The 16,686-nt window shown below is 39.9% G+C and overlaps 1 protein-coding gene across 1 annotated transcript; it reads right to left on the minus strand.

Annotated features, from left to right (window-relative positions):
- Positions 1-4,716: 4,716 nt before the first annotated feature.
- On the minus strand, positions 4,717-8,196 carry Nr0b1 (nuclear receptor subfamily 0 group B member 1). Its single transcript, XM_008822726.1, has 2 exons — positions 7,014-8,196; positions 4,717-4,961 (listed from the first exon to the last, which is right to left on the minus strand). Exons 1-2 carry the CDS (start codon positions 8,194-8,196, stop codon positions 4,717-4,719), a joined length of 1,428 nt encoding a protein of 475 aa, XP_008820948.1.
- Positions 8,197-16,686: the final 8,490 nt, after the last annotated feature.

The following is a 16,686-nucleotide window of genomic DNA, read 5'->3' on the forward strand; positions in this document are numbered from 1 at the left end:
ACAGGTCAACAGATTGAAAGTGGTGTTGGAAAGTTATATAACCGTAATTGGTGTTTTGTCTATTGGAGCCTCTTGAAAAGAGCCAATATCCAGGTAGAGGTATACTTTCTGAAGTTTTAATAGTAGTTTTCAGAGAGGTGTTATTTGTTTGCTTCTTTTTATTAATATGCTCTTGTGAAATCAGATTTCTGGCACTTAGGGGTTAATGATTTTATGTCCTAATGTGCATATTTTTACACAGGTCTATTTAGACAACATTGACTGCTAGGGAAGACAATGCTTACGACTTTCCACCCAGCTGTTTCTACAGTGTCTAGTGTTTTCTGTTACTGAAGAAAAGCTCTTGGCTTTTCTGGAACACTGAACTTACAGATCCTAATTCCTTGGCCTGACTCTAATCTGAAACCTGATAGTGCCTATTCACTAGTTCACTTTCATCTCAAATTTGTGCTGAGCTAAAAGCAGGCACTGGCTCCATAGACAAAACTTAGTCTTCTGATTGTCATTAAAGACACTGTTCTGTGACATCATAATTCATGAAGCAATTGTTACAGATGCCAGCTAGGTGAATTTAGGTTACATGTAGATGCCCTAAGGAAGGACATTGTTCCATAATGGGACAATTTGAAATGAAACTTCTGATACAAGAACCTGATTGCTTTTCTAACTTAGGATTCCTTCTGAAAGCTGCAGTTTGGGACAGGGCATACCACAAGGATGTGAGCCCTCTGCTTATCAGTTACTTCACTTCTGTTAACTAGTGTCCCACTTCCCAGAATATTTGCAGTTTACAGGAACAGACTGATAAGCTGACTCTACTTCCCTCATTTTAAAAAATTTTATTTATTATTTTTATTTTATGTGTATGTGTGTATTGCCTGCATGTAAGTAAGTGCACCTGTGTTGTGCAATGGTCTCGGAGGTCAGAAGAGGCTGTCGGATCCCCTGGAACTTTCCGTAGACAGTTGTTAGCTGCCGTGTGGTGCTGGGATTCGAACCCGAGTCTTCTGTAAGAACAACCAGTGTTCTTAACCACTGAGCCATCTCTCCAGCCCCAACTTCCCTCATTTTTATCCTGCTGCATACACATGATTATTTCAGTTTGAGCACTCCCTGCAGATGTTTCCAGAATGGTACTAACATTTCCTCTAGCTGCTAAATGGATAAATATGAGTGGTGGTACAAAATATGAGTGGTGATGGGTAAACTCATCCAAAATTAAAATAATATTTTAAGTTACCCAGACTGTTTCTAGGACATGATATACCTTATGTGATGGTTTGACTGAAAATGTTCCCCATAGGCTCTGAGTATTTGGACATTTTGTCCCCAGATGACGGCACTGTTTTAGGAGGTTTTAGAAGGTGTGTCTATCCTGGAGGAAGCACATCACTGGGGCTGGGTTTAGAGAATTCTTAAGCCTTGCTGGATCTCCAGTTGCTTTCTTGCTTCCTGTGCCTGCATGATGATGTGAGAGTTTCACTTCTGCTCCTCCTCTCCAGCCACCTCCGCCACCATGCCTCCCCACCAAGATGGACCGAAATTCCCCTGGAACTGTAAGCTCAAATAAATCCTTCCTTCTATAAATTGCTTGGGTCAGTGTTTCTATCACAGCAAGAGAAAAGTGACTAATACACCTTACTTACTCAGTTGCCTGAAATGTTACTTGGTAAAAAACTGCTTTTGTCTCCGTTGCACACAGTCCTTCCAAATTGAAAAAAAAAAAATTAAGCTGAAGAAAATAAGGTGGTTAAGAAAAATATGAGGTTAATAAAATCCTGAACGAGGCACTGACTGTGTAACAGGGGGGGTGGAAACCTGGAAGGGAATAGACTGTTAATGATATTTTAGGAACTTCTGGAAGCTTTTTCCTCTTCCAGAAGAAAACACTCAGCTGCCTTTGCAAGCTGGGATCCACAAGAGCCCTCAGGAATTGTACTTTTTTATGTGTGTCCCCTAACCATCACATCATTGCCTCAGCCCTGGAAGTTGGTCGGGTCAATTTCTCCTTACTGGCCAAAGCTATGCAGGGTCAGGTTCAAAAGATTAAAAAATAAACAAGGAAGGAAGCCACCTGTCTGCTTAAGACAGACCTTTAAGGTCAATGGAATTTAATTCAACTGCTAAATCTAGACCTCCCAAAGGGCATGAGACAAATGCCACAGGTTGTGTGGTCCCACTGGTCAAAGACACCTTGACAATGGGTCAAGGAGATAGACTACAAAGAAAAGAGGACACAGTAGATTTGATTGGTCTTCTTGGAAGAGTTTATAAGGTGGGCTGTTCACTAACATCTCGGAACTTTGATTTAGATAGTTTTCTCACCTTAACTTATAAGGTGACTCACTATGCCTAAATTATTTGTGCAAATAATGGGGTTCACACAGACCACTTTTTCTTCTATATGTTTGGAATTTTGCTATATGCTAGGTAGAGGAAATCTATATGGCCAGCCTTAATAAAAATAAAAAAATAAAAGCCCCTCTGAATCTCAAAGTGTTTCTCTTGGCATAAATATTGAAATGTTGTAAACATATTACTGAGTTTTCATTACTGGGAGAAGAATGTACTCACTATGGCACTTCCTGGGAGCGAGAGAGCAAAGGCAGTTCTTCACATGGGTTCTTCCACATTCTGCCTATGTCCTGGTAATTTACGATCCAACTATATGTCCTTGATTCATAGCCCTGAGCATACCTATATTCTGGGCTCCTTGAGATATTTTCTTATCACATTAGAAATGTAGGTATGTTGAATTGTAGATATATTGAACAGTAATTACATTGACTATTGTTTTAAATTAAGGTAGCTATTACACTTGCTACCAATTTTTACTTAACACATTAATGAAAAGCACATGCATTATGCCACATGTAAAATATTTAAATATTTAAAAGTTTAATACTATTCTTTGATATGATTCATTTATTTTGTAATCCTAAGTGTTTTATTTGTTCTATTACTCTCAGAGTCTGATACTGATAAGTTGTCCATAGGATTTGCCAGAGTGCCAAAGCAATCTTTACATAAAAAGGCTTCTGACTCCTTGCAAGTTCGATGCATTGGTGTACACCCATAATCCTTGCTCTTGGGAAGTTAAGCAGGGAAAATACCATGAATTTTAGGACAACCTGGGCTACAAGTGAGTTCAGGCCACCCTGAATTATAGAGTGAGACTCTGTCTCCATAATAAAAAAGATTCTTTGCAATGTCATTACGCTAGATTAGATTTATTGATCACTAGCAGGCAATGTATTGCCTATAAGTGAATAGACATGTATAGCCACAAATTTTATGTCAGGACAAGGAAGAACTAGCTCTTTAGATTATATTTAAAAGGGCAACAAAAAAGTTACTTCAAATTTATTTGTCATGATTGCTCAATTTGAAAGTTATCAAAACAGTGTACCTAAGCGATGAGGTTTAATAAAAATTGTATAGCATGTTGAACTTTCTGGAACTATAAAACTCCTGATAGAACATAATGAAACTAATGAAACTTTAGTTCAAATACATACTGTGGTACAGAAAAATTGTAAATTCAAACTATGAAGATCTTATTCACTTTCAGGTGGCTTCCAGGTGGACACTAAGGCTGCCTAGGCAAAGTCATCTTTCATTGTATGTTATAATGTGGAATCTTATGAGGCTACTTATGAACATTCTTTGGTTAATGTTAACTATATTTTAATAATTTTTTGCATTTTAATTGAATTTAACAATATAGTTTGATGGCACTTAGATCTGCTCCCCTCTCTGCACCTCCCCTTACTGCCCACCCCCTCCCAATTCAATGATCTATCTTACATATATAAGATGGCCTATAGAGTATGAACTGTGTCCACCAATGTTCTTCAGTGTGAATCTATCCACTGGGCCCACCAAGAGTCCTAACCCTACAAAGACACTGTTTTTTCCTCTCCCAGTAGCCATCAATTATCCCAAGTTCCCTAGGTTGGGCTGGGATTTCTTACCCACTTGCCATGCCCATGCTGGGACTTTATCTGGTTTGAGCTTGCATAGGACTTGTGCATGCTGTCACCATTGCTGTGAGTTCATATGAATAACTGACCAGCTGTCTGGAAGACTCTGTTTCCCTTTGGTCATCCACCCCCTCTGGCTCTTACAATCTTTCTGCCTCCTCTTCTGCAATGATCCCTGAGCCTTGGGAGGCAGAACTTTGAAATAGCTTTCCTATTTAGGGATAAGCACTCTGAGGCCTCTTGTTCTCTGCACATCGGCTAACTGTGGTTCTCTGTGTTAATCACCATCTGCTGCACAAGGAAATTTCTCAGGAGAGAGTTAAGAGATGCATGAAAACTTACTTAAACACCAATAAAAGTTTCTTGAGTCAAGTTTGGGTTAGTACATTAAATTTTATTAAAAGTTAGTATTACAAATTTTATTTGAGCAGGAAAATGGAAAGAGAGGTTATATTTGTGAAAATAGCTTGTTAGCATAGTACCACACTCTTTGTCTTAAAGATGTTCAGAGGCATGTTATCCATTAGCAAATGTTTCCTTTGAAAGGAAACACTATGGAGCACAGGGTTATTACATTTTCTATAACTAAAGTTATTTCTTTAATTGAATACAAATATACTATGCATGTAAAAATACAAGAAAGTTTGCTTTCACAATATCTAACACTCTTGCCTACAGCTAGCTCGTTTATCATTCTTTTATAGTAAGATACACTTGAGTGGCCCACATGCTTTTACAACTTGGAACAGAGCATTTCCAGCATCATATCATCCATGCTGACTGTGCCAATGATGGGCCTGAAGAAGAGTTCAGTGATGACATCGGTATTGATGAATCTCAGCAGGAAAAGGGCGCTATTCAATTCGGAGGATCTGGTCTGGTATTCTCTCTGCATCATGGTGATGTGCTCATTGAGGATCTGCTGAGTTCTCCACTGAAGGCTCTCAATGTATCTCACGCATTGCAGGCCTGGCAGGTCTGGAAGTAGAAAATTTTATTATAAACAGCTCACAACAGAGATCTTTACTAGCTTGTAGGTAACATTCAGTTTTGTCTGTTCTCCATTAAAAGTGCTCACACTTCTTGGTTAAAAGAGTTTCCTAGGGCAAGAATAAAAGGTTAAAAACAGCTCTAAGTTTTCAGAAGCAACACTTCTAAGAAGGAAAGATCGTTCAGTCATTTCTATTTAATATTCACTGGGTTTGTACACACATTTAGAAAACACTGGCCGTGAGCCAACAGAGGCACACTTAATTTAATGGTGATAGAATCTAATTGAATGCATCATTGCTCCACTTCACTTTCTGTGAAAATACAAAGACATTAATGCTGCTTTAATAAATTATAAAACGTTTTGCGAGATGACAAATATTTTGCCATTCTTTCTTGATATTTCCTACAGTTATACCCCAGCCCCTAGGTGGTAAGCTTCACAGCTACAAATTGTACTTACATGTTTTATACTATTGGCCTGTAGGCTAATATGATTCTAGACCCTCATAATAAATTAAATGCTAATGATGACTGGTTAGCTTTCCATATTGGATAATTTTTAAAAAATGATTCTAGTGAATGGTGCAAAAGGTCTTTTTGGAAAAAAAAGAAAGATTAACAGAAGAGGTTGTTTTTTGAAAGCAGTCCCTTAGGGACATTAACAGGTTAAAAAGGAAAAGGTAAAAATGAAAACAGCAAAGAGTGAAACTTGGTTCAAATAAACTTTTCTAATAGAAAATGCATGACCTTCTTGCAGTGTGATACCTAAATAAAAATGAAAGAAAATACAGTACAGGGAACAGTAGGTGTATATAGCTTTAAAACAAATTTAAGAGGAGGCTGTTTTAAAAAGCAATTCATGAAAAAAGTCACATGATCCCCCATGATAGTAATATGCAAAGTTCTTGTATTTACATTCATGTGATCAATCCCACCCCAACTTGAAGTTTCAGTGTAAAGGCAGGAAAGTGAAAAAAGCAATGGCCTCCTTATTTTTTACTTATCTCCTTACCTTAAAAGCCATTTATGATTATATATAAATATTAACCTTTTGTGCATATTTAACGTATGTAAAGTTTTAAACATAAAGACAAGAAAATGCAAAAAGATAATCAGGAAACAGAGGCCACACACGATAGACATTATGTTTGCTCTAAATGTAGGTGCAGTTATATTCAAAAAGCACTGTTTGGGTGGGCTAAACGAGAGAGAGAGAGAGAGAGAGAGAGAGAGAGAGAGAGAGAGAGAATAAAACAGGGTCAAGGAAAGAGGGAAACTACTGGAAATACAAACTTCTGAAAGCCGAGACCTTGGTCTCGCCTTTGTATCTCAATAGAGCATGATTAATAACACTGGCTGAAAAGAGTGAGAAAACTGTTTTCCAGATGACCTCAAGAATCCCCTTAGCCACTTACCATTTAATGTATGCAGATTTGCAGACTCTGGGCCGGAGCTACTAAATCCCAAGGGGGAAGAGCCTGAGAAAACTTTTACTGCCCCTGGAATTCCATCCCCCTCCCCAGAGTTCTTCTTACATGCAAATTTGCAAAACAAAAATCTAAGGAAGGCTTGCGTGCTCTGGGCAAAAACTTCTTTAAAGTTATGTTACTGAATTTAAAAGACAGCTAAAGAAGGGAGAGAGAGAGAGAGAGAGAGAGAGAGAGAGAGAGAGAGAGAGGGAGAGAGAGAGAGAGAGAGAGAGAGCGAGAGAGAGAGAGAGAGGGAGAGAGAGAGAACAATGCCCAGTGCAATGCAGAAACTTCTGTAGAAACGTAATAAAATTAGAGAGCCAAATAAAAGAGCTTATGATACTCCCACCCCACCCACCTCACCACCGGACGCTGAGTTTCTGGCGGGGGCTCCCACTGGGAGCAGTAGTCACGACACATCTTCTAATTCGGCCCGGATGGAATTCTCTGCATGGGCTCCGACACCTCCATCACCGCTGAAATCTCGTCAGTGTCTGCGGGCAGCGGTGGCACTGTCTAGTTCTTTTCTGACTTGGGGAAATCCCGCGCACATGAATGGTGCACTTACCTGGGTTAAAGAGCACGGTCCCCTTGAGATAGGCGTACTCCTTGGTATCAATATTCAGACTCCAGCACTTGAAAAAGAAGGTCTTGATGGCTTGGATGGCGGCGGCCCAAGGCAATTGCCCATCCTCCGCGGGGGGCGATTCCATATCTGGCTGCTGTGTGGCCAGGGCACCTGCTCCCTCCTGGCTTTCGTTGTCCTGTGGCCTGTTGGTGAGCATCTTCTGCAGCACGCTGGGATCTGTGATCTCCACCATCTCAAAATGTAGGTGATCTTGGGCGAGCTCAAGCATGAGCAGGGGCGCCCAACAGCTTCTCACCAGCACCAGCTGTTGATCCAGGGGCAGGATCTGGAAGCAGGGCAGGTACTTCACGAAGCGCAGCGTCTTCAGCAGGCCAGCCGATGCTGCCTCGCACACCACCTGTGGATTCTTGAGGGCTACTGGCCGCTGCGCACCATTCGAGGTATCCCACCAGAGGGCCCTCGGCTGCGCTTCTGCAACCGCGCGCGGTTGATCTGAGCTCACCGACACGCTGGAGACTACACTGTCCTGCTGCGGCTGCTGCTCTTCACCGCTCACGTAGCTGCGGTACAGGAATGCCGTGGCCTGTGCGCCCTGCAGCCCCTCGGGGCTACTCAACCTCTGCGCACAGTAGGACAGCTGCCGCCACGCGGCTCCGCGACGTGCTTCGGGCGCTTCAGGAGCCACGTGCATCTGGCTGGCATTGGTGAGCAAGCTGTATAGGATGCTGCCCTGCCTCGGGTGCTCTTCTCCGCAGAAGCAGCAGCGGTACAGGAGCGATGGCGCCCGGTTGCTGGGCGGCCCCTCACCGACCATCAGGGGCTCAGCGTTGCCGCAGGCACAGCCCCAGCACGGAGCTCCGAAACGCGCTCTGGGTGCCTCCACCACCGCGCGGGTCTGCTGGGCGCTGGTGAGCATTGAGTAGAGGATGCTGCCCTGGCGCGGGTGGTTCTCCCCGCAAAAGCAGCAGCGGTACAGGAGTGCCATGGCTTGCCCGCCGGGCGATCCCTCCCTGCCTACGACGGACTGAGCGCCACAGGCGCAGCCCCAGCAGGGAGTTTCCTGCCGCTTCTGGGACGCCTCGGTAGCCGCTTCCTTCTGCTTCGCGCTCATAAGCAGATTGTAAAGGATGCTACCCTGCCAGGGGTGGTCCTCACCTGCCATGGCTCGAGGCTCTTGCAGCGAGTTCTGCCCTGTGGCGGTCTCCTGGGACTTATTTATACTGATCGTGCACGCAAGCGCGTCCGCCTTCTCCTCCTCCTGGGCAAGAGCGCAGAGGGGGACGCAGCGTTGCGCTTGAATGTGTCTGCCCCTGACCTCGTAAGTTCAAAGGGGCACATACTCCCTAGAAGCTTGTAATCGAGGAGAAAGTCGTCAGCAGCGGAGCTCGCGGACCCTCCCTTCCTTTCTCCCTCTACCCCTCCTTCTCCTACCGGTGGAAGAAGAGAGCCTGGGGCAGGGAGTTGGGGCACTGTTCCAAGTCTTGCCATTGGACCCTGGCATCCAATTCATTCCCTTTATCAGAGGAAGGAGAATCTACACGGAAAATGTTCTGTTTCTAGGCCATCTTTTAAACTTTTATGGAATGAGCACAATTTGTGTAACGTGAATTTTGTCTAATGTGTAGATTGTAAGGTCTCATTTTCTATGACCTTGAAAAGTGTAGATCTATAGACCTGCAGTGTCAGCATTATACAGGGACCCCACTGAAATGCCCAATCACCAGCCCCAGCCAGACTTTCTGGGTGAGAGTTTTAACGAAGTCCCCCAGGGGATTCACATGAATCTTAAGTTTGAAAAATCTTGGTCTAAGTATGTAATTACACATGTTCAGTTTAATTCAATCAATATTTATAAGCATCCATTATGACTTAGATGTTGTGCTAGGGAGCTGGGAGCCTGAAAGCAAGACAAACAGGAGGCTAAAACTTGGGAACAGAGTAACCACAAGATTGTTACAGTGAGAACTTATTCTTTTAGAAGCTGAATGCTGATAACTGTAAACGTTCCTGCTCCCTCCCTTCCTAAGATACTAAGAACACATACAAGAGTAAAAAAAAAAATCTGCATCCTAGTCTTTATCACATAGCGTTCTTTCTCTAGTCCCACACAGGCACAGACACCTTGGGGGAGCTGGATCTCTTCTCTGAACTATGTGCTCTTTATGTAACTGTTAAGCCCACTAGCCCCCTAACTTCAAGAGCACAAGCTTTTGGTTTTCAATTTCTTCATCTCCAAAATGAGCGGATTATGTCAGTGACTACACTTATAGAAGGGGGAAGGGGATTAGAATGTCCCAATTTGTATAGGAGCATTCTCTCTCTCTCTCTCTCTCTCTCTCTCTCTCTCTCTCTCTCTCTGTTTGTGTGTATACACGTGTACATGAACACTTGTATCTGCTTTCTCATTTCTGTAGGGCCAATGAACGTAAGAAAATTGAGAAGACCCTCCCTTTTCTCCTCTTTTTTATTTTTGACAATTACTTACATGCATATAATGTACTGTAATCATATCTACTCCGGTTACCCTCTCTTGTTCCCTTCCACTTCCTGATGATCCCATCCTTCTTCCCAGCTAGTTTCCGTCCTGCTTTCATGTATTTTCATTTTATGTATCTCTTGTCTGGGCATCCACACCTGCTTTGTTTAAGATTGTAATGGCCATGTCATGGCCAGAACTCAGAATTTCATAACTCTCCTCTTATATCCCTTCTGTTCCCATCTTCTGAAATGTTCACTGGGAAGAGGTGATATCTATGCTCCATTTAGGGCTGACTATGCAATAGTCAGTTTTTATTCTGCCCATGAGAGGCCCTATGGCACGACGGTTTAATATTGGCACTGGCATCAGATTGCCGCCATTTAAACCTTGGTTCTATTATTTTGTAGTGTGATGACCTTGGGCAACTTACTACTTTCCTATTGTTACTATTAAAAAATCACCACAAATGTAGTGGCTTATGGCAAAATAAACAACATGAATTTATTATGCAACAATTTGGGAAACCAGAAATCTGAAGTTAGTTTTACTGCACTAAAATCAAAGTAACACTCATTCATTCTGGTTCTAGGGAAATCTATTTCCTTGCCTCTTCTAGATTCTAGAAGCTACCCGAATTCCTTGGCTCTTGGCCACATTATTATTCCAACTTCTGTTTCTGTCTCCTTCTCTGATGCTTATGAATGTCCATGATTCTACTGGATCCACCTAGATAATCCAGAATAATACTGTCATCTTAAATTCATTAACAGTCACATCTGGCAAGCCCACTTTACTCTGTAACAAATTCACAGGTTCTTATAACTAGGACATGGACATCTTTGGAGGAGCATTATTCAACCTATCACAGGAAAAGTTCCTTCATATTTAAAAAGTTGAAAATTGTATCTGTGGTATAATTCTTATATATGAGTTAATTCATTGAAAATGTTTAGAAGAATTTTCAACACAAGGTAAGTTTTATTTTTTGGACAAGGAATAGCTTCAGGATCAAGAGCTAAGACTGCATAGTAGTTTTACTGAATGTTATCATCCTCTACTCAAACATTTGTCCTACTTATCCTGCATGCCCATATTTTTGACTGAGATTCAAACCACTAGATGGGTCATGTGATCTACCACAATAATACATATTGACGATGTTAGTACATTGCACATTTCATTATTTTCTATTTGGAATATGCAAGTTACTTTACCAACCTTGCTGAAAACATAGCCTACCTAAGTCCCCACCCTAAAGCGACAGTGTTAGGTATGATTTCATTTTCTTCTTAGCACCTGATGATGTGCTTACTTCATTATAAGATACTCACTGTTTATCTCCCCTAATCCATATCAAAGTCCCTTAGGGGCAAGGAACATGTCACTCTCTACCAAGCAATGTGTTCAATGTCTATATACTCAAAGAATATATTTGTTGGCCAACTGCAACTCCTGAAAGAAAGGAGGAGAGAGTAATCTGCTATTCAAGATGGAGGCCAAGCATTCCTACACAGTTACTGTGGTGCTTACCCTGGAGGGAAGGAGAAGTCAGCAGGGTTTGTTAGACTGAACCACAAAGAATCCTACAAGCACTGTGTCAAAGTAACAAGTGGACCATGTTAAACAATCAGAAGACATGGCCTTGAGTTTGGGCTCTTCTGTTAAAGATATAATAGCCTCTCATGATGTTCTATTATTATTATTAACACATTAATTGTACAGAGATGGGTTTTGTTGTGACAATCTCATTTACACATTTAGCATAAGTCCTTTGTCATCCTCTTCTCTCAATTCCGTATAGGAAAGAAAACTTGACAATTGTTCTAAAATGATGATCATCATTTCCATCTCTTTTCTTGTAAAAATATGATTCTTCTTTCTTCATGGCTAAAAAAAATAAACTCTTTTGTGCAAATGTGCCACATTATCTTTATCTATTCATCTGTTGATGTATACTGAGGAGGCTGATATAACAACTTAGCTATTGTGAAGAATGTCATGATAAGCACAAGGATATAGATATCTCTATTCATGCTGACTTTGGTTCCTTTTATACACCTGATTTCTGTAGTGGTTGAACTAATTCACATTGCCACCAACACTTACAGAGTCATTTTTGCTTGATCTTTGCTGACATTTATTGTTGTTTGTTCTCATTATGACAGCCATTTTGACTGAATGAAATAGAACCTCAACATAGTATTAATTTGCATTTCTATCATGGCTAAGGACACTGAGTCTTTTATTCATATATTTATTGTACTTCTTTTGAAAACTGCTTGTTTGGAACATTTGCTCATTTATTAATTTGTTTATTTGGAATTCTGGTATTTAATTTATCTAGTTCTTCACATAATTTAGATATTAATCTCCTGTCAGATGTACAGCTCAATTCAACAAATAATCTAATTTTAGCTTTCTCAGTTGTGAAATTGAAAAATTCTATAAATCAATATGAATATATTGCCCCCTGTTATAAGTCCTTAAGGAATTTTCTATTTTTCTCTTAATATGATAATTTATAAAAATGTTTGTGGGATCTTCTGTTACTTTAAAATGAAAATAAAGTAACTTAAATTTATATTCTATTTATTTCTGATAGTTTCATTGAACAAAGTAACATCACATTATATGTATATATATATATATATGACTTACTGAGTCCAGTTAGTGCTGCTTATCTATAGCACATGTATTTAGAGCTGACCACTTGGGAGTGGATTACTTATCAAAGTAAGTGTCACTTGTTCCTGGAGAAAACTGAATCTCTCTCTCTCTCTCTCTCTCTCTCTCTCTCTCAACTCATCATAGGGATGGGCCCTTGTGAGTGTTCCCCCACCCATATTGACATGTTAACCAAAGATCTTGTTTAGGTAACCATACTGTTGAGATTTCATGGGTGCAGCATCCCTGTCTGGAAGATAGCAATAAGTGAATTTGTCTTCTGTCTCTTACAATCTTTCCACCCCCTCTTCTGCTTTAGGGTGTGGGAATTGTGTTGTAGATGTACTAGTTGGGACTGGACACCCCACAGTCACTTATTCTCTGCATTTCAACCGGTTGTGGATCTCTGTAGCAGCATCTGTCTGCTGCAAAAAGAAGCTACTTTGATGAGGGGAGGAAGATGAATTCGGGAGTGTTGGAAAGGAGCATGAGAGGAATTGGAAAGGAAAGAGAATGGGGTGGGTATGGTATATGTATATGTTTTGTTTTACTTTACTGATTCATACCTCACATGTATTTGATGGTTTGGCTTTGAATTTTAGGTACTGCCTAAAATTGAAACTTAAGTACTCTACTGAGAAACATGAATTTGTAATGTATTTGTGGATATTCTTATTTTTTCTCAATAGCAGAGTTTTCCAGTTTTTTGTGTTTTTCTTTGACGTTGTGATCTAATGTTCTATTTGCAACTCTGAAGGACTTTCTAGGCTCTTTGGATTGACTGTTTTTAAAAAGAGATTGCCTGTTTGTCCTTCACAAATATTCATCCTTGGAAATGTCAGAAGAAAACTGACTTCATATTTCCACTTTCCATTTTTTCCTGAACAAATGGCCCCTGAGAAGCAAAATCACCAAATACACTAGTACATTAAGCTGGCCTGCTGGGCTCTTCAGGATTAGCAAAGACATAACCTTTTAAGGCAGGCACAGGCTTTCTCATTTGATTTGCTCCATAGTCTCAGAAACTGTGATAGCTAGACAAAGGGACACTTATCAAATTAACCTGTCATGTGCTGAGCTGTCCCCAACTACAATGTGGATATTTACACTGACTCATTGTGTGATGACCTTGACCAGTTGGACACCTGCTTTGAAGAATCCATTATCTGTTCCAACTCAGGGTGGGAGTAAAACTGTTCTGCCTGCCTGAATACAACCTTCAACTTCAAAGTAATGCAGTTTTCACTAAAAGATGTAGGAATAAAGTCTAGGTGGGGATAAGACTGGATAAAATTATATATCTGACCTTTGACTGCAAGTTGCTCTTGACCTTTGAAGATATGATGATTTGAAACTTGATATTAATTTTTCAATCTGGGGTTGTCAAAGCTGGAATTCCAGATAATCCAATCCCTTCAGCAAACAGGTGACAGAGAAAACTCATAATGCTTTACTTTTTCCCAGGTAAATATTATATAAACAGTACTGTAGATAAACAATAATTCATGAAACCCAAGAGATAGGTTCATGCTTTTCCTTTCCCAACATTTTGAATGTTTAAAGCTATATTTACGAAAAGAATCAATAAGCTCTGACTGCTGATTCATGAAACCCGTAAAGAAGATCAACACTTCAGATGACCTACAAAGAAGGCAATCAACTGTTTTAAGGGTTCCATAGTTGCTGAGCTGGAATTACAACTTTTATATTCACTGTCATCCTGAAATGTTTGAAAATCAACTTTCTGAATGAAACAACTACCTAATTTAAGGAAGAACATTCATCAGATTGATTTATTTTTGCTAAATCTATGCATTTTGTATCCATACTCATATTAGATCTTGATCAAACTGTCTACTTGATAAACTCAACCAACTCAAGAACTTAAAAATTATTGCCCTAGCTGGGCATGGTGGCATGTGCCTGTAGTCCCAGCACTTGGGAAGCAGAGGCAGGCAGATCTCTGTGAGTTCAAGGCCAGCCTGGTCTACATAGTGAGTTCCAGGACAGCTGGAGCTACAGGGAGACCCTGCTTCAAAAAAAATAAAAAGACAAAAAAATTATTGTCCCATTAATTTGACTGGTCAGTTTGAAATGTTACTTCACTGGCCCACAGAGTTTTGTAATAATAATTTTAGTAAGACTCCTGTCCTATAATGAAGCTGTAATTCCTAGGAAGTTGCTTTGTTTACCCCTCCAGCTTTTCTTAGCAATTTATTCTTCACAATCATCACACGTAAAATAAACATCACAAGGCTTATTGAAGGCACACAACAAACAGCAACACAATGAGGCAGTGAGTGGAGAATATATTCTGTATTTATGTATCTTTCATTTATCGTTGTAAGGTTTCTCAGCCTTTGTGGCTTTCACCTGATTGTGTGGCTTTTAAAAATTAGGCCAGCCCATCAGTGTTCCAAATACCAGCTATCTTTCTTAACCACACCAATTTCTAGTCTAACAATTGCTACTATGAGAACAAACACATTTTCTTTATTTACTTCACAAAGTTACTGAATGTACAAAATGATGTTACATATTTTTAAAGAATATTAGCAGCATCTCACACATGTGAGTTATTAGAGGCAGGTCATGATTTATGTCCACAGCATTAGATTCTTCCGAAGTAATAAATTTCCCAACTCAAATTTGTATGTTCAAAATTCTCTTTGTATATACACATGATAAATGTGCTTGAAATAAAAGATCATTGCAGTCCATGGGCTGAAGCCTAGAATTAAATGTATTTAACATAACTACTGTCATCAACCTCATTATTTTCTCTGAGCCAACAATGACAAAGATGAAGAAAATTTGTGACTAGATATAGACATATAGCTGAGTTTCTTTTCAACAAACCAAATCATTGGCAATAAGAAAATTATAGTCTTCAATTCTAAAACTGATGGTTTTGCCATTATGGATGTGACTGGATCATAAAAAAAATAATAAGCTGCCTTAGTTCAAGTTTTCAGAAACATGTTATGTGTGCATATCCTGTGTGATAATCCCAGGAAAAATGATGAAGGTGTAGGAAAATGAAACTGAAACCAAAGAAACATGAATATGATGGTACATTTCTATGACCTTTACTGTGAGAAATTGAAGCATTTCCATCAGGCTCTTCATAATGTATACAGAATGTGTCCCAGAATTAACCATCCCAGTGAACATTTATGTATCCATTACTTTCCATCCCCCAAAGTTAAAAGCTCTCATCAAGTTTTCTCTGGAACTCATGCTATGCAAACTACAGTCGGTATCAAAAAAGTCACAGTAGCATGATGGACCTATTCAAACACTTTCACTAGGAATCAGAGGTATGGAAAATAAGATATGAGGCAGGGAATACAAGGTATCTGAAAAAAAAAAAACTAGTGGCCTGTCATCCATAACTGGTTTCCAGAAGATCAATCCAAGCTAAGGGCAGAATTGCTTGATGAGACGCAATAGCCTCTGTGCCTCTGCTGAGCTTCTACTGAACTGTTCTTCTTTGAAAACCATGTGGCTATTATGTCCTAAGATACCCAATCTCTTAGACAAGTAGAACTTGAAGGGAGGAAGCAGGCAAGCACATTTACCCAGCCCAAGAAAAGAATTTTCCCTAACTAAGCCTTTATTAAATAGCATTATCAATCTTTCTTTTACAGACAGTGATCAAAAGCACACCATTTAAAGGTAAAAATAAAAACCTTAATTTCACCATCTATGTCCAACTATGAAACATTCAAAGTTGGGGATTTTCTCAATACATTCCAGGCTATGTACAGATTTTTGAGATGAAACTTTGCATAAGCATTTTCTTGGGGTTTGAGGCATGACTAGATCTCATTACTCAGATTATAGCCCAAGACACAATGTAGAAAGACTTATGATCTCACTCTACTTTGAGTGGTCCTTGACTCATGTCCTATAGCCCATTCAGCCCTGCCAGGGCCACATTTTATCAACTCTATCTCTCAGGTTCAATACTTTCCTGTCATTGCCATCAGTTCCACTTTATCTCAAAGCGTGATCTTGTTTGACCTCATTTCCTACAAGAATTACCTTCCTGATCTCTCACTTCTTTTCCTTTTCTGTATATAGTTAATTCCCTGCATAAAGAGTGATGCACAAAGATAAGTGAGATTGTAGGTGGTCACTGCTCTAAAATTCCAATACCTTTCTATCACACTCAGAAAAGTATACGCCTTAAAATCTTATAAGACTTGGTCTCAGATTTCTCTCTCTAACTCTGTTACTTGTTCTTTACTATGCCTCTGCTACACGACCTACTCGACAGTTCTCAAATTGCAAATTGCAACCCCTCTCATCACTTGACTTCATCTTACTGCCATCAGGCCTTTGCTCAGATGCCTTTTTCTTACAGAGATCCTCCCTGGACTCCTTGTCAGAAATACTACCTCTCCACTCTTTATCTTTGCTGCCTGATTTCTTCTACATTTTTCTTGGCCCTTATCACTACACATGTATATTGTGTTATTTTTCATTATTGGTTGAGGGAATATA

Source organism: Nannospalax galili, unplaced genomic scaffold (assembly GCF_000622305.1).
Source record: "Nannospalax galili isolate Female #2095 unplaced genomic scaffold, S.galili_v1.0 scaffold7, whole genome shotgun sequence".
Lineage (NCBI taxonomy): Eukaryota > Metazoa > Chordata > Mammalia > Rodentia > Spalacidae > Nannospalax > Nannospalax galili.